Raw genomic sequence first — 19,180 nt, 5'->3', positions numbered from 1 at the left:
CGTAAAAATCTTATCAAATCCCATCCCTAACAACTACAGTATCTGCTGCTAGCCTGTTGCTAATCATTACGTGTAGCATGGCACAATTATGTAAATGCATAAATGCAAGAGTTACAAGTTTTTTCTTCGTTTGTTTACAGCTGGAAAACGCTGTTACGCAAGGGAAGACAACTTGACTTGTACGTTGATGGACGTATATCGAGACTACGTGCGTTCTACTTTGATGATAGAAGGCTCCACTCCCGGGAGCGGCCGAGCGGCAGGGGCTGGAACATACGTTGGCTCACCTCGCGACGGACCGTCAGCTCGATCCCGAGATCCGACTACGAGCTTTTGAACTGCAGCAACTTTGAGATACGCTATTGGAGCTGGAATTACCGAGGACAGCGGGAGAAAGTCTGTCTGTCAGCCGCCGAGGGTCTGCATAATGTCGGGTCAAATGTTGGCAAGGCTTTCAAGCCGCTCCGGAGCTATGCTGTCTGATATCACATTCTCGTATGCTAGTTTTTCTAATCATTTAATAAATTGTGATTTATTGACCTGTTTTAGACATGCACCAAACGTTTTAAATAAAACAAGAAATGGAATCATGTTGCCCAAAAGTTTTGTTGCGATCAATATCTGCAATAAAAAAGAATGACATACTATTTTTGTTTATATGTACATACCTTGTAGTATTTCCTTGTAATAACAAAATCCGTGTAAGCCCTTCTGCATTTGGCAAATGTAATATAATTTTGGTCACACAAGTGGCTGGCGTATCAATCTATACAACACGTCAACACAGGCTAACAATTTATTATTTTTTCCACGATTGACCAACGAAGTGATAAGAACAATCATACAATTTCATCTACATCTCATCTATGTCGTGCTGCATCCATTTTGGGAGATTTCGTGAGTTCCTCTGCTTTAATTTTGCAGTTTTAACTTCGTCAACACGCTGCTTACTTAAACCATAATTCATGTTTTTTCTAAAACCAAAGTTCGGAGCAGACATTGTCCAAGATGCTGCCGCCCATGTTTTGCTCAGGAAACTTGTCTATAGGAATTATACATCTCTATGTCCAATAAGGCTGCCACAATTAATTGACTAATGAACAAGCCAATCTTCGGGCTGATGACGTTAGGTTATCTTGAAGAATTTGAAGGTAATCCTCCTTCTTCATTATCCCATTTACTCTCTGTAAAGCACCAGTTCCATTGGTAGCAAAACAGCCCCACAGCATTATACTACCACCACTGTGCTTGACGGTAGGCATGGTGTACTTGGGGTTAAAGGCCTCACCTTTTCTCCTCCAAACATATTGCTGGGCATTGTGGCCAAACAGCTCGATTTTTGTTTCGTCTGACCACAGAACTTTCCTCCAGAAGGTCTTATCTTTGTCCATGTGATCAGCAGCAAACTTCAGTCGAGCCTTAAGGTGCTGCTTTTGGAGCAAGGGCTTCCTTCTTGCACAGCAGCCTCTCAGTCCATGGAGATGCAAAACACGCTTGACTGTGGACACTGACACCTGTGTTCCAGCAGCTTCTAATTCTTGGCAGATCTGCTTTTTGGTGATTCTCGATTGAATATTCACCCTCCTGACCAATTTTCTCTCAGCAGCAGGTGATAGCTTGCGTTTTCTTCCTGATCGTGGCAGTGACAAAACAGTGCCATGCACTTTATACTTACAATTGTTTGCACTGTTGCTCTTGGGACCTGCAGCTGTTTTGAAATGGCTCCAAGTGACTTTCCTGACTTGTTCAAGTCAATGATTGTTCAAGTCAATAATCACTCACAAGAAATTGCTAATTTGTGTTGCTTTATGTATATTTTTGACCCAGCAGATTTGATCACTTTTTCTGTTAACCCATATTAAAGTCATAAAAGCACCAAACTTCATGAATGTCTTTTGTGACTAAGAGGTATCTGTTCCAATCACTCTATCGGAGAAAAATCAGAGTTGTAGAAATAACTGGAAACTCGAGAGTGCCATGACATTATGTTCTTCACAAATGTATGTAAACTTTTGACCACAACTGTAGATTTTTTATTTTATATATTTTTTTATTTTTATTTTTAAATTAAAAAATTACAAAGGGGAAAAACAGTACTTTTTTTGGTTTGTTTGTTGCATGTTTGTTTTATTTATTTAAAAATATAATTGTCTATATTATATTTTATATTTCTCAAAATGAAAAACAGTAAATATTTTCTTATTCCTGTTGTTCTCAATGACATTTAAATGAATCAAACACTGACAATAAGTTACATTATTACATAATAATACAACGTTTCAGAGCGCATAGTTGTCGGCTCAGATGCACATTAACAGCCGAAATGTAAACCCTAAACTCACATAACAATGAATAGCATAATTTATATATGAGCCGATAATTCAAATATATACATCTGCGATAAATCTTCGATTAAAATAATCGTTTGTGAAAGGCCCTAATATCTTGTCTAGTGTTTTGTGTGAATGTAAACTCATAGATGTCTCTCATTTATCATCTATACCACACAATGAATGGAAAGGAATGAACATGCACTCCCGCAAAATTTCTACCTTCAGTGTTTGTGAAATCCTACGTAATAAGACAAATAATAACGCGGAAGAAATCAAAGGAGCCCTTGTGTTTCCACAATGTAAAGTTAAATGCCGTACCTACAATTCAACAGAAATGCAATTTCTGAAGGGCTCCATTGCCTTGAATTAAAAATATTTATAACAGAATAATGCGTATATCTAGGCAGTATTGTTTTGTCAAATCTACAGGAACATCAGAATTATTAACATGGAAAATATTTTTGGACTTACCATTAAGTACTTGATAGACGGAGCCTACTGTAAGTGTAAGTAAGTCAGAGACTGCTACAACAACTGCACTCTACCACATTCAGAACAAATTGGCCAATCTTAATGTCAGGAAAATGTCACTTCATCATAAAAGATTGGCCTTCTCCAAGGAGCTGTGTGCTTGTGGCTTCTTTCTTCACAGCATGCCACTCTCTATCAAGCATTTTAACCATACATTGAATTACTTCCGTAATGTCTATAGGCTGAGGACTGTCAAATGGTTCTTTTTCTGAATGACGGACTAATTGCAGAAAAAAAAAAAAAAAACACAAAATGCAATTTAAAATAGTGATGTTATTGTACTAACCAACAATTAATGAAATACCATATTATTCAAGTGTAATACACCTATTGACATTTTTCCCCTTGTAAACATTCATTATGCAGTCCCCTAACTGGCTACCATGCTTGAAAAATTAAACACTGTATCATATTTTTAGTACTTTGTGTACTGTTTTTTTTTTTTAAAGAAATACTTGAGCTAACGTAAATTACTTCCAATACAGCACAGTTCCAATTGTGAATTGTCATTTTTTTTTTTTTTTTTTTTTTTTTTAAATATGAGGTCAGTCCCAAATTAAATTCGATCAAGTTAAGAATCTTTAGCTGTTGCGCAGATTGATAGTGCACCAAATAATTCTACCTATAAATTTCTTTTCTTCTGGCATGGCTTCACATACTTCGCCTGTTGGGAAATAATTCATTCACTGCGCTGCTGAGGCCACTTCAAATGTTATTAACTTGTTGCAAAGGGAAGAAATGCTGTCAAGCAACTGACCGGACTGTTGGACTGCTGAATGAGTTTGCGCTCCCACATTTTCAGACGTCGCTCTCTCTCCTTCAGTTCCTGTTCTTTGCTACTCAGGTCCCTTTCTAGCTTCTTCAGCCTGTCCAGTGTGGCTTCAATCTCACCTCTGCAGGGCGACAAATATAAAAATCAACAATACTTGGACACATGAAATATAACAAGCACGCAGACTCACATTCACAAAAGACTATGTAAAATGTGTTATGATATTAACATGCTTGTTTTTTTACCCACAGAAAATCCAAGCAGGTATTACGATAAACTACAACCTCTACTCAGGAGATCATATTCAAATCCCAAACACCTCTACTCAGGAGATCATATTCAAATCCCAAACAACAAAACTACGAGGCAAAAACGGTAACCACTTTCACACCATGCACCGGTACAATTAAAAACAAAACCTTAAACAATATACAGTGTAACCAAAAATTGAGCTGTCAGCAACCTTGAGGCAAAAGAAAGTACAAGAAAAGAGAAACAGCACACCCTAGAGGTAGGATAATTAATCACATCATGTTGACGGAGAAAGGGACTTGCGCAAATAAAGCAATAAATAATAAATAATAATAAATAATAAATAAAGCAGCAGAAAAATAGAAGAGGCATGACTGGTAATCACATATATTTAGAGGTGGGTAGAGTAGCCAAAAATTTTACTCAAGAGTAGCGTTACTTCAAAGTAAAATTACTCAAGCAAAAGTAGTCATCCAAAAATGTACTCAAGTACAAGTAAAAAAGTATCCAGTGAAAAGAATGCTCAAGTAATGAGTAACAATGTAAGTAACTGCTTATTTTTGTTTGATGTTTTTATTAGAGCTGAAACGAATACTCGAGCAACTCGAGTAACTCGAGTTTAAAAACTGATCCGAGTAATTTATTCACCTCGAGTAATCGTTTATTTTGACAGCTCTAAGCATCACGTTTTGCTTGGACTACTTTTAATGCGGGATAACGCGCTGATGTCACATGCGTAGAGGAAGAAGCAAAAAAAAAAAAAACTTACTGCAGCCGACAGCCGCTACAAACGACGCCGACGTTGCTAAATACTAGACCGCACGATGCTTCGTTGGTAGCAGGTAGCATTTGATGAGTCTCATAGAGATCACATGTACAGTGCCTTGCAAAAGTATTCGGCCCCCTTGAATCTTGCAACCTTTCGCCACATTTCAGGCTTCAAACATAAAGATATGAAATTTAATTTTTTTGTCAAGAATCAACAACAAGTGGGACACAATCGTGAAGTGGAACAACATTTATTGGATAATTTAAACTTTTTTAACAAAGAAAAAACTGAAAAGTGGGGCGTGCAATATTATTCGGCCCCTTTACTTTCAGTGCAGCAAACTCACTCCAGAAGTTCAGTGAGGATCTCTGAATGATCCAATGTTGTCCTAAATGACCGATGATGATAAAAAGAATCCACCTGTGTGTAATCAAGTCTCCGTATAAATGCACCTGCTCTGTGATAGTCTCAGGGTTCTGTTTAAAGTGCAGAGAGCATTATGAAAACCAAGGAACACACCAGGTAGGTCCGAGATACTGTTGTGGAGAAGTTTAAAGCCGGATTTGGATACAAAAAGATTTCCCAAGCTTTAAACATCTTGAGGAGCACTGTGCAAGCCATCATATTGAAATGGAAGGAGCATCAGACCACTGCAAATCTACCAAGACCCGGCCGTCCTTCCAAACTTTCTTCTCAAACAAGGAGAAAACTGATCAGAGATGCAGCCAAGAGGCCCATGATCACTCTGGATGAACTGCAGAGATCTACAGCTGAGGTGGGAGAGTCTGTCCATAGGACAACAATCAGTCATACACTGCACAAATCTGGCCTTAATGGAAGAGTGGCAAGCAGAAAGCCATTTCTCAAAGATTCCATAAAAAGTCTGGTTTAAAGTTTGCCACAAGCCACCTGGGAGACACACCAAACATGTGGAAGAAGGTGCTCTGGTCAGATGAAACCAAAATTGAACTTTTTGGCCACAATGCAAAACGATATGTTTGGCGTAAAAGCAACACAGCTCATCACCCTGAACACACCATCCCCACTGTCAAACATGGTGGTGGCAGCATCATGGTTTGGCCCTGCTTTTCTTCAGCAGGGACAGGGAAGATGGTTAAAATTGACGGGAAGATGGATGCAGCCAAATACAGGAACATTCTGGAAGAAAACCTGTTGGTATCTGCACAAGACCTGAGACTGGGACGGAGATTTATCTTCCAACAGGACAATGATCTAAAACATAAAGCCAAATCTACAATGGAATGGTTCAAAAATAAATGTATCCAGGTGTTAGAATGGCCGAGTCAAAGTCCAGACCTGATTCCAATCGAGAATCTGTGGAAAGAGCTGAAGACTGCTGTTCACAAACACTCTCCATCCAACCTCACTGAGCTCGAGCTGTTTTGCAAGGAAGAATGGGCAAGAATGTCAGTCTCTCGATGTGCAAAACTGATAGAAACATACCCCAAGCGACTTGCAGCTGTAATTGGAGCAAAAGGTGGCGCTACAAAGTATTAACGCAAGGGGGCCGAATAATATTGCATGCCCCACTTTTCAGTTTTTTATTTGTTAAAAAAGTTTAAATTATCCAATAAATTTTGTTCCACTTCACGATTGTGTCCCACTTGTTGATTCTTGACAAAAAATGTAAATTTTATATCTTTATGTTTGAAGCCTGAAATGTGGCGAAAGGTTGCAAGGTTCAAGGGGGCCGAATACTTTTGCAAGGCACTGTATGTTGAGCTAGATGCGAAATGACAGAATCGTCCGCGTCTGGGCAGCGTTAGCAAACAGCCGCCATCTTAAAGCAGTAGAGCGCTAAGCGCTAATAAATAAGATTAACATTAATGTCACTAGCTCACGTAATGTAAGCCCTGCGGAGGGCTAGGTTTCTATTAATTATGACCACTTTCGATGCGTGGCTAACGTGTCTTACATACAGGCTTTAACATAACATAGCGTTGTGGAGTGATGAGGGTGTAAAATAAAAACTCAATAATGCTAACTATCAATTTGAGCTCAGTAGTCATTGCTGGATAAAACACCAAGTAGCACTGGTCCCTAATGTGCTCCAATACAGCCTGTATCATACATTTATTTTGAACACTGCAAAAACTCAAAATCCTATCAGGACTTACAGTTTAGACTAACTTAAAACTTAACTAGAACTTATAAATGGCTTGACACAAATAGAAATTCAATTGAAACACGTGGGGAAAAAAAAAATCCTAACTTTTAAGTGATGTGTGTTATCAAGCGTAACGGCATTTTTAGGTAAGATATATTTACGTATATATATATATGTTAATAAGATCTAAAAGTTTTCTGAGTGAAAGCAGTGAATTAGTGTATTTTTTTATTGTAGTTACAGTTTGAGATGCAATTGTTGGCTGTTTTCAACAATATACATCGAAAATAAAGACATTGATTGACTGAAAATGGTTCAAGATTAGATGAAATGTCTTGTTTTCTCATGTATATTTATAATTGCTCCTCACCTAAAAATATATTTGTTTTATCCGATTACTCGATTAATCGATAGAATTTTCAGTCGATTACTCGATTACTAAAATATTCGATAGCTGCAGCCCTAGTTTTTATTTTTAAACAATGTTATTTTTTTTCTCTCAGCACAAACTTATCTATATGAACTGTTGCTATAATGATACTGTACAATAACCCATTACATAACCACATTAAGCCAAAGAAATACAAAAAAAAAATCATTGAATTCCGGCAAGAGGGGGAAAAAAAGGAAGAAATTATGCATTATTCGTCCAAAGAGCATGAGTTCCATCTAGTGGAGAAATTAATTCCTAATTTGAAAAGTGAATAGTTCATTCATAGTTACTAATAGAGGCGTGCGAAATTTCCGATTCGTAGATTATTCGCGATTCGGCCGTGGAAGATTCGAGAACGATTCACAAACTTTCAAATTCCGATTATTGAATTATACCAGGTAAAGCGGAAGTAAAACACAGTCAGCGCGGTCTTTGGGACGCAATGAGGAACGGACCGAAAATAAATATCATGTTCAACTCATGCCGCTAGATAAAAAAAACAATCATACCTGACTGCGGCCGACAGCCGCTACAAACAACGCCCGGTTGCTAGTTGCTACAAACAAACGGCTACAGTAGATATCATATATATGTAGAACTAGAGGCAAAATGACATTCGACGTCTGTGTTAGAACATGTATTATTGAACAGAGATGCGAAATGACGGACTTGCCGGCGTTAGTAAACAGATGCCATCTTAAAGCAGTAGACTTCTCTAGAAGGCTCTGTTGTAGCGAATCTAATTAACTTTTTATCTAAAATACTCCTAAATCGGCAAAATCTTGTCTTGAATCAATCTTTAAATCATGAAACAGTTTTAAAACTTTGACATGTCAAAAGTAGACAGAAGGGAAATTAGGGAATAACGGGAGCAATTTTAACAACTGTAACGGTTGATTCACAACAATAAATTAATTGAATGTAGTTTAAAACTGCTGATACAGAATGGGAACTGGAGTATTTTATTTACTGTTAATTTTGTATATTTGTTTACTGTTATATGTCAACTTGATACTGAAATAGTAGTTTGGTTTAGCCTGAGAGGATTTTTGAACAATTTTGGAACTAATGTACAAAACATTAAAAAAAAAAAAAAAAAAAAAAGGAGGGGGGTTCATCAATAATCGTTTAATAATCGAATCGAAGCCTCTGAATCATAATCGGAATCGAATCGTTAGGTGCCCAAAGATTCCCAGCTCTAGTTACTAATTAAAAGGATCGTATCTCCGGTTTTCAGTGTCAGTGCCAAATAAAAATTGGGAGAGAGGTTTAAGTCTGCGCTTTCGAGTCATGTTGAGGGCAGTGCTTTATTTCAAATACTTCATTTTTTACGGTGCTTTAAAGAAGCCATGTGAATGAACAGGCTGGTGTCATTAGAACGGCAAGCTTGCGTCAGATTAGTATAATGGAGTTATGTGATTATTGTTGCGACCAGTGTTGTTAATCTTACTTTAAAAAAGTAATTAATTACAGTTACAAATTACAAAAGTAATTGAGTTAGTAACTCAGTTACCAGAATGTAACAGTAATTAGTTACTTGGCAAAGTAACTGCTGTTACTTGTCATGGTTTTTTTTTTCTTTTCATTCCAAAAAAAAAAAAAAAAAAAAACCATAGGTCACACCATGTAAAGTTCAAAGGGTTTTTGGGACAATTGGCCCTACCCCAATTTTTTACCCTAAACTTAACTAGACACAGGGGCATTGCGGATATTGCAATAACTAGATAGTAACCTTTGCTATGTTTGGAAGTCATTTCATGTTGTGAATCAACTGTCAAAGTTGTTAAAATTGCTCCCGTTATTGCATTAGTTCCCTTCTGTCTACTTTCAACATGTGAAAGTTTTAAAACTGTTTCATGATTTAAAGATAGATTTAAGTCAAGATTTTGACGATTTAGGAGTATTTTAGATAAGAAGTTACTTAGGTTCGCTAAGAAGGTTCTTTACAACACAGCCTTCCTGAGAAGTCTACTGCTTTAAGATGGCGGCTGATAACTCACGCCGGCGAGTTTATCATTTCACATCTAGTTCTATATACATGTGATATCTACCGTAGCATCATGTGGGTGGGCGTATTTTGTAGGCTATCGGCTACAGTCAGGTATTACTGGAGCCACCAAGCATCTAGTTTCCAACGGCGTCACAACTCCCCTCCTCCCCACTCCCGCTCTGCTCTGTGAGTGAGTCCGTGTCTCTCGGACTTTTCTCGTGTCATTAAACCAACGTCGTAACATATTGTAACGCACGCCTTTACATCCTCAGTAACGGTAACGGTGTTGCAAAGATGAGAGAAGTAATTAATTAGTTATCTCACTCCTGAAAAAAATAACGCAGTTAGTAACGCCGTTATTAATAACACCGGTTGCGACGTCTGATTGGTGAAATTTGTAGTGCTACCCTTGGCATCGCTGGCAAAAAAATAATCAATTTAATATGTAGTAGAAAGAGGTAAAATGCAATGACTCTTGTGGAGCCTAAAGTAGCGGAGTAAGAGTAACGTTTTTTCTTAACAAATCTACTCAAGTAAAAATATGGATTAGTAAAACTACTCTCAGATGTACATTTTTCTCAAAAAGTTACTTAAGTAAATGTAACGGAGTACATGTAATGCGTTACTAGTAAGCCTGTAGAGATATGCAATAAGTCAAATTATCGCACGGTAAATAAAAATGAGGGCGGTCATTTTCCTGGCGGCGATTTATCGCCGCATGCATGCGTACATACATTTGTGCATGTGCTGCGTGCACTCGGCACACATGCATGTTGATTGCCTATGAGACTACAGTCACTTTCGCTGATGTTTATTGGCCATAGACACGCCATAGAATTCAAGTTCAGACATACAAAATAAGGAAACATATTAAACAATGTAAAACGTTAGCATTGCTACATTGAGGCTAATGGAAAAAAAGACAATGTACTAACCACTTTAGCTTGCTATAAAACATTGCCAGTCTTCTCCACAACGCAAAATTGCGGTTGAAGGTGACACTTCAAAAATGAAAACTCGCTGGATTAAAGAATTTTCAAGCAAAGTGCACCTTGTTTCTGTTTCTTTTTACTAATTGTAAAGCTTACAGTTAGTGGCTTAGCAAACATACTTCCGGTGGACATTTCAAAATAAAATATTATGGTATATTATTATATGAATGTTTTATATGGGTTTACAACCTATAAATGTTCAAATGTATAAACGGTCTGGTTTAACCTTTTAATGGAGTTGCAATTGTGTGGGGGGAAAAAACTTAATTTTAAAACAATTTACCAGAGCATACTTTTTTCATCTTGATATCATGAAGTCATTTTCAATCAACAAAAGTGAATATGCTTCTCTATTAGTTGTGTCTTATTGAGGCACAAAAGTCGAAACGTAGCATTTTTGGCAGATCTCGAGCAGTACTGGTTGATGGCTATCACTCCAATGTTTCAAGTTGTCGTAATTCGGATAGTCAAGCAGCAGCCTAGATGAGTTAAGAGTTACACTCTCAACTGGTTGCTACCTTATCACAAGACACACGCCGACATGGAAAAAATCTTTTCTTTGGCTTTCTTAAAATCATAAGCGGAGTTTAAGGGGGGGGCAGCCCCCCCTCCAGGTGGTCGAAAAGTGTCATTGCATGTAACTGACTTTCCTATATATATAAAAGTTTTAACGCAATAAAACAAACAATAAAAATGAATGAAATGAACAAAAAAATATATTTTCATAATGGGTCAAAATTATTTTTCGAACAGATCATGTGACTAGCACCTTAGACGGTCATTTGCTTAGTATATTATTAAAAAAAAAAAAATAGGGGAGGGCAATATGGCCCAAACACAAAAAGGATTGCTAAAATCAAACTTTTTTAAAATAAAAAATTAAGTGTTCCAATGCAAATATTTGAGTCTCAAATATTTTTTTCGCATTCAAAAACGTTTTTTTTCTATGTTTGAAATTTCTCTTATTTTGATCGAAGTGATTTTTATTTTGAAAATATATATATTTTTTGTTTGAAGCAACTTATTTTTTGATTGGATAATAAAAATGTGACCCAAACGCAAAACAACATTACTTCAATCAAAAAAGTTGCTTCAATCAAAAAAAAATAAAAAATTACTTCAATCAAAAAAAAATTTCAAACGATAGAAAAATAGCTTTCAAATGCATTTTTTTGAGTTTCAAATTTATTTTTGCATTCAAAAATTTTTTTCAATCGAATTGACTTTTTTTTGATTGAAAATATATATTTTGATTGAAGCAACCTTTTTTTGATTGAATAATGAAGATACAAATCTACCTCCAAATGGCTCCGTGCAGGGGATACAATTTTTGACTGGGGTAACTACATTGGCACGACACCGTACAATATTCAATGGATAACGATCTTGGCAAAAGGTATAGCTGTCCTAAGCAGCCTGTTTTAGAATTCCCCGCAAGAATGATGGGAAACAAAAAAAAAAACCACGCTAATTTTCAACTTATTATTATAAATATTCTTCTAATTTTTTTTTTAATGCTGACACTGCGTTTTGGGGTCATCAACATATTGTGCCCCCCCTGCCCCAAAGGTCAAACTCCGCCTATGCTTAAAATGTTCAATTCTCTCAACACCAACGTAAAGGCCGAAGGAGAATCCGAACTTAATAATGTTGAACATACTATTTTTGTCAGTAAAATCTCAAAAACAACACTGCACGGCATATACCAGAAACTTCACACAAGAACCAGTGCTCCTAAAACCAGCTGGAATCCACTGAGATCTAACGAGGCAAACATGACCTGTCCACCGTTTGGAACACATCTCACCTGCGCGGACGTGACAGCGACAGCACGGCTATGTGTTGAAGACGCCACACGGCGCCATCCCTGCTTAGGGGCTGAGGCGGAATAAAGTAGCAGCTGAGACTCAGGCTGTGCTGAACATCAACTGAACCTCCAGCTGCTCATACAGCCCAATTAAACACTTCTACTTGAAAAAGATGGTGATTATTTTTAGGGCCTTATGGGTAAAGAGAGGAAATATATCCAGATGGAGGAGTCGTTGGAGGTTTTCATGCCTTTCTGTCGCCATCAGTCAAGTCATTAAAGATCTATATGAACCATCTCCCCTTCCTTTTTTGTATTTTCCGACCCCCGTCAGCCACATTTCCATGTCATTCTTTGTAATTTCCTTTAGGCTGAGTGCATATTGAGTTCTCAATACATTTAGTTGGACTGCAGAATGGCTCATTACGTTACCTCCATTCAGACTTGTTGTGGAGGAAAGAGTTGCACTGTTGAGGAAGTTGGCTGTCGTTCGCCATGGCCTCCAAAGTCGACATGATCTGCTTGAACGTTGGCCTCCTCTGAATTGAGAGAGCAACTTTAGGTTTGTGCCATGCGGACATGTTGTTCTTCTCAATGCCAGTTCAAGTGGATGCAGCACTCACTTTTGGATCTGTCACCCAGCAGTCCCTCATCAGCTCTGCAAAGCTGGCAGGACAGCCACTGGGTATAGTCAACCTCTGAAACACAAGTACACACTCGTGTCCTCCTATTGACCAGCAGTTGTTATACCTAAGTGTTTTAATACAATTGTGACATTCTCTAAACGATTGTTTAATGCCGGAAGAAGAGAACCGCCAACTAAGGTTCAATCATATTTGTTCCGAGTCACATCAATTTGCACAAGTTGGTTTATCATGTGATCTTGCTAGACGTAATTGACTTTCAGACCTGTGTTGAAAATTCAATACAGACCAAAAATTCAATAAACACCTGAGTCATCCTTTTGCTGTAAATTTCATTTTATCAATACTATATGTCCAATCCATTTGAACTGAGAGGGTGGCAGCGAATAAACATTTGTTCATTCGCTGCCAACCCTCCCACTTCAAATGGATTGGACGTCTATTGCAGTTACTTGCAGCCAATAAGTTAACAGATATACATATAGTCGCGTGACTAGGAACACCCGTAAAAAGTGCAATCTTGTGGTTTCCACTGTTGCTACACTCGAGCAAAGTATTTGAAAACCCTCCACAACTAATTTAGATTAACAAGAACGAATGAATCAAAAAACTTATGATCTCTTGGCATATGAGTGCAACATATGTGCAATTGCTTGAAAAAATACCTCCTCTTTTTCCACTACAAGCCAGGCCACTTGTAAGCCTTCCAGACCTTTGAATGGTACTTCACGTGTCAACATTTCCCAAAGCACCTGTAACACAAGGGAATTAAATTGGTGACACATTAACATATCTAAGAACATTTCAAAGTAATGAAGTATGGTAATAATATTGTGGATTCTATGCTATCAACATGTGACTATGCTAAAGTGAAATAGCTGATCTAAAACCAGTTTTAAAATTAAAATGCATTTTAGAATAGCATCTATATTTTTTAATTACATTAGATATAAAGAAGTCCTCCTCATTGAGGCAGATAAAGTATAAGCAAAGTACTTGATGTTTGACATTAAGTTAAACATTTGTATACGGCGGAAAACACAGACAAGGCTGAAAAAGCAGTTTCTGCACTTGCATCCCTCTTTAAAATAAATTGCTATATTTTAAGCCAAAAGAACTGTTGTGCTTGATAGAACAATATGTCTATTAGAGGAGTTCCAAAAAATTGATTATTACATGCATCGCGATTCGACACGTGACGATTCGATTACGATTCGTAAAGGTTCAAAAGCGATGATTTTTCTCTCATAACCTTATGGCAGCCGCTTGTAGCAGAACGAAATTCAAGACACATCTGCCGCCCGGGAACCATTACCGGGCGCATGCACGTTATGATGGATGCTGCCGGTTACTGAGAGATTTATTCATTTTTAAAAGATTGGAAAATAAATTTGTGTATGAGACAGGCATGTACACAAAAGCGCGAACACAGGTTAGCGCTTTTGTGTGCAAGTAATTTTTTAGAGCAAGAGTTTGTTGGTCCTTGTCTTTTAGATGTCCAGCAGTAGTTTGAAGGCATTTGAATTGAAAAATGTCCTGAGTGTGTTGCTATGACCCGTGTGCATCCATAATAGGTGAGTACACGAACCCTCTTGAACTGTTTAGCCTTTATTGTTGTTGTTTTTGAGATGTTAATAGTTAGCGCCGAGCGCAAAGCTAATTAGCTGACGTGTATTACATATGCAGAACGTTTAAAACCATGATTAAGTACAGCGGTAACACTACAAACATGCGAAATAGTACCGAAATCTGTGAAAGCAAAGTATATTGGTTAAAATAAGTCTTATTTGTAAAGACACTTTGTTTCCAGAAAATGTGCGATTCATTCCACCTGTGTAAATGTTATTGTATTGTTGAGAGAAATAAGTACTCCCTCTAAAATGGTTAATGTTTTTGCACTTTCTTGTAAAATAAATAAATAAAAAAGCAGCTTGAGGGCAACTTTTTGTTGTATGGGCATGTTTCCATCGTTCCTGTTGAATCATTAGGATATTTTAAATAAATAATGGACATAAATTTGTCTGGCTACTGTATTAATTAGTAATGTACGATGCAGAGATACTCGCGATAACTGTGATAATCGCGATAACCGTGATCGTCATCAATACTCTGATCATTGTTCAATAATCGAATCATAGCACCCTGAATCGTAATCGAATCCTATCGTGGGGTGCCTAAGATGGCACACCCCTAGTGTCTATATGCTTACATAGCAGTTTCGTGGCGCATTAAGCCCCCAAACTATTTTTAGTTTGTCCGTTTTACCCTGGAGACCCCCGTTTACAGCCACCGCGCAACCGCTTTTGTTTCAACCCAGCCATAAGAAGAAGGTAAGTAATTATTATTCGAAATGTATATCATTTTTAGCTTAGAATCATTAATTTATCTCCAATATTTAGTTAAAAAAAGACTACTAAATTATTCACTCACATATTTTAAACTTCTAAACAAATTATGTCACATTGAAAAATATAGTGTATGTAAATAGGTCACGGATCTCTACCTCATAACTATTGTTTAAATGGTTTTTTTTGTTACTATTGCATTTTCCTCGATATTTTAAATGATAATCGATCCAAACAAAGAAAAATTGAAAAAAAAAAAAGTCTAAAAGGGTAAATATTTGAAAAAAAATCTCGACCACTCTTTGATTTCTACATCACATTCCTTGTTATATTACCATGTTTCACCCATAAAATCCCCAAAAAATCCGGCTGTAGTGATTCACAGCTGTGTCTTGACACTTGGTGATACTGTACATTCTACATGGAGTTTTTGGATCGAAATAAGGTGATGATATCTTGTTAAAATTATGGTGTCTTTAATTATGCTCTCTCATGCGCTCACCTTGAGTTAGGGTTTAGGGTTTAATTTTTTAATTATTTATTTTTTAAATGCCCTCCTGTTTTCTTCCCCCAGAGAATTGAGATTTTAAGCTTTGTATCACACATGCATATAAGACAATTTTGAAATTTGGCCAAATTGGGGGTCAAGAGTGGGACTCCAGACTCACTGCTGTTCCAGTCTGGGACCTAGCTCCTTATTGGCCTCTTGAGCCCAACGAAATAGTCCGTGCAATCCGACTCGTTTATTTGCGTGACGTGTTCTTAATGAGCAACGTCACTCTTGCGCATCGGAAGTCGTCTCCACAACAACACAGATGGCGAACAGGAGAGCCGAGAATATGTTCTTAGCTGTGGTAAATTCAGTTTTAAATGACCAAAAACAAATTGAGTCGCTAAAACCAACAGTCTGTCTCGTGCTAGCCATGTTGAATAAACTTCTCCGTTCTCCGCTCTCCTTGTATGTTTACCTCCTCGCGCTAGAGTTTCTTGTCGCTTTACCAATGTCACGTCCGCCCGTCGCTGATTGGTCCACTTCGCTGTTTGCTGTGGCTTGCTCTGCCAGGGAATTTGATCCGCGGAACAGTCACCAGACTCTAGAGCTGGAACAGCGGTGAGTCTGGAGTTCAAGGCTAGAACTTCAAGTCACCTGAGTATTTTGCCATATATACGTATGTATATATATTATATATTTTAGTTTTTTGTTGTTTTTTTTAATTACATTTTTTATATATATAATGACACTAGCATTATGTCCCGGTTTTGCTTGGGTGTAAAAGTGAAAATTGGCACTTTCTCTTCTAGTTTTTTTGGGAGTTTCGAGTTAATTTTCAACACTCTATGGAGGCCTACAGAGGTCAAACCCATCTAAGAACACCCCCAGACAAAAAAGTAAAACTGTAAAATTTTATCAAAATCCACCCAAGCCGTTTCGACATCCATAAAACACCAACACAGAGACAGCCACACACACAAATTCGCCTTTATAGAGATTAAGATATCAAGACGAAATGAATCTCTTAGTAATATTCCGGAAATTTGTCCATTTTTATAAATCCAGCATCTTGTTATGGAGCACACAAAGCCACACCGTATCATCACAGCCTTTTTAAATTTGTACATTAAACCGTCAAGTGTGAAAGCCAACTGCGAAGTTGCAATCACAAGGGGAAGTGTCTTATAAGACAGCACTGTCGCTTCCACAATCAGGGATTTTCTATGCTCATTTTTGGAGGTTCGGAGTAATTTTCCACACCAAATGGAGGCCTACAGAGATCAAAATTCCAGCAGTTATAATATCCAATGTACTATTGTGAAAATATAGTCTTATGCAACAGACGTACTTGAGATTTAAACTTAACTAAGATGCATGTGCAGATTGCACAAGTTTACTCGTAATCATGTGACTTCCCCGACTGTGGTCTTAGCTAGGGGCGTTGCACCCTCGAAGGACTCCAATCATGCCGATAAGTTTCAACATCCCCAACTTTCTTCTTTTGCCAACTTCGAATTGTTATGGCGCAACCTAGCACACGACTTTACTGTTTCTTCGCCTTGTGTTGGTGCACTCACCACGGCGTAGGAGAATGTGTCACAGGTTTCAGACACTGGCAGACTCTGGATGACCTCAGGCGCCATCCAGGGAAAGGTGCCCACCAAAGACATGTGTGTCGTGTGGGTAAGAAATTTGGAGGCCCCAAAATCACAAATCTGAGAAGAAAAATTATAACTTCACAAATGAAATAACTTGAACAATTAAGCAGATGTAGCAACACAGATCCGTGGAAATGCTTTGACTTTTTTTCCCCCCAATGCTTATGCTATTTTTTTTTTAAATATGGGAAGCGTAATATTTTTGTTGCTTGTAGAGAATCATTGTTTCCCAACAGGCATCCTTCAGTTAGTTATAATACAGTGTATGTCAACGTATCAAAAAAGTTGTTCAACAACGCATACTGTACAGGTTTAAGGTATAACAAGGTCAGCTTAAGTTAACATAAATATATTTTTAATGAAATTTGAGCTACATAAAATGTAGCTGGTGTTTGATGGCATACATGGATGATATTACTTATGTGCACATCTTTTTCTTGCACAGGATATAAAACGACACCTACCTTAAGGACTTTATCTGCCGTTATAACAACTGAAAGACAAATCAGATTTTCATATCATAGTTTCCTAATGATAAAAATGACATATCACGAAAAAAAAGACAGATTTAAACCAGGGAAAATCATTATCGTTACCATTCCTTGACTTCAGATCTCTGTGGATCACCTTTACAGGGGCTTCTGAGTGTAAATAGTGGATTCCTGCGCAGAAGATAAAAGTCAGCTATTAGCCTAAATGAGATGTATTATTTTTAGTTTTTTTTTTAGAAATAAAACCTGTCTAGCTTTTGATGACCAAAATGTTACTGTAGTACTGCTTTTGAAAAAACGTTTGAGAGCTACCACTTTTGGCCAACTGTGTCAGTGTTGTTTTTTGCCAGCCCTTTTCATTTTCGTCTTATCTCTTATCTCATCTTTTGGACGATTATACTTACTAGTCTTAATCATAGTCATCTCAAAATGTGTTTGTCTTTGTCTAGTTTTTGTTGACGAAAACTCAATTTCGGCTAGTTTTAGTTGACATTTACGAAAAATGTTTTCGTCTGTAAAATTCTTTAAAAAATACTCAATAAATAAATTAAAAAATTAAGGTTTACAACTATTTTGTATGAACATTAACAGACGAGCACATATTGTAGCGTCTACATAGACATCGCCAACTTTGTGATCATAAACACTCAGCAGGAAAACAGTACATTATTTTCAATGAATTATACCCACCTGGACGACCTGTATGTAAAAAAAGTTGTCCAAGAGTTTAAGGGGACGCTCGCGTAATGCTAACGCGAATGCAATGCTAACACTACTTTCGGTGTGTGATCATCACTCAGCACCGACCTTTAAAGGCTAAAGCAACATTGCATAGTCTCTCTGGCCAAACAAATGAAATCTTACCATGTGTGCGTGTGTTTAACCTGGAGTGACTGGAGACGAGACTGGTGAGTCGGGGGGAAAGAGGGGCGCAGCACGTCATGAGCAGTGTCGTCAGTAACGTGTTACTAAGTAACGTTACTAAGTAACACGTTACTGTAATGTGATTACTTTCTTTCAGTAGCGAGCAATCTAACACGTTCGTTTTTCCAAACCAGTAATCTGATCTGATTAAAGTTACCGTAGTTTCCTTAGTGTCTGTGCGTTCCTATTTTGTTATTGCCTCATAATATATGTAGAATGAAGACTATTGTAGTCATGTACGGACAGCATTTCAAATAGAAAATGTTAGAAAGGTTCCCATCTTCTCCCTACGGGTTCGTTTCCATGGTAACCGCTCACCGTTACTTCCTGTTTTGGTCTGGCGTGACGAATGCGTTGTGCACATTCGAGCCGAGTGCAGGCACATGTTGAGCCAGGGTATGTTGATCTGTGTGCGTCCATGAATGAACATGAGTATTTTCCTTCATTCTGGAGGGTTCCAGCGATAGGTTGAAGCCGCTACACGTGCGGCCGTTTCGTAGGTTTGCCGTTGCAATGGCGGGTAGTCATCGCGCCAAGTCGGCAAGCATGTTTACATTATATTCGTGTTGCACATTTATGCTGTGAGGTGACGTGTTCGTTTAGCATCTTTGGGATGTG

General features: G+C 37.7%; 1 protein-coding gene across 4 annotated transcripts in view; it reads right to left on the bottom strand.

Annotated features, from left to right (window-relative positions):
- map3k20a (mitogen-activated protein kinase kinase kinase 20a) overlaps positions 1–19,180 on the bottom strand; it is a 62,996-nt gene that overhangs the window by 21,680 nt on the left and 22,136 nt on the right. For all 4 annotated transcript variants that reach the window (XM_057852928.1, XM_057852927.1, XM_057852926.1 and 1 more), the window contains 7 exons: positions 17,744–17,809; positions 17,612–17,640; positions 17,067–17,204; positions 13,317–13,403; positions 12,631–12,705; positions 12,440–12,546; positions 3,622–3,757 (listed from right to left, as the gene is read on the bottom strand). In XM_057852928.1, the coding sequence (XP_057708911.1) occupies positions 3,622–3,757; positions 12,440–12,546; positions 12,631–12,705; positions 13,317–13,403; positions 17,067–17,204; positions 17,612–17,640; positions 17,744–17,809 (638 nt within the window). The remainder of the gene's footprint in view (positions 1–3,621; positions 3,758–12,439; positions 12,547–12,630; positions 12,706–13,316; positions 13,404–17,066; positions 17,205–17,611; positions 17,641–17,743; positions 17,810–19,180) is intronic.

The sequence above is a fragment of the Corythoichthys intestinalis genome, chromosome 12 (genome assembly GCF_030265065.1).
Source record: "Corythoichthys intestinalis isolate RoL2023-P3 chromosome 12, ASM3026506v1, whole genome shotgun sequence".
In the NCBI taxonomy this organism is placed as follows: Eukaryota; Metazoa; Chordata; class Actinopteri; order Syngnathiformes; family Syngnathidae; genus Corythoichthys; species Corythoichthys intestinalis.
The sequence above is the reverse complement of the archived record's forward strand: the minus strand, read 5'-3'. Positions and strand labels throughout refer to the sequence as shown.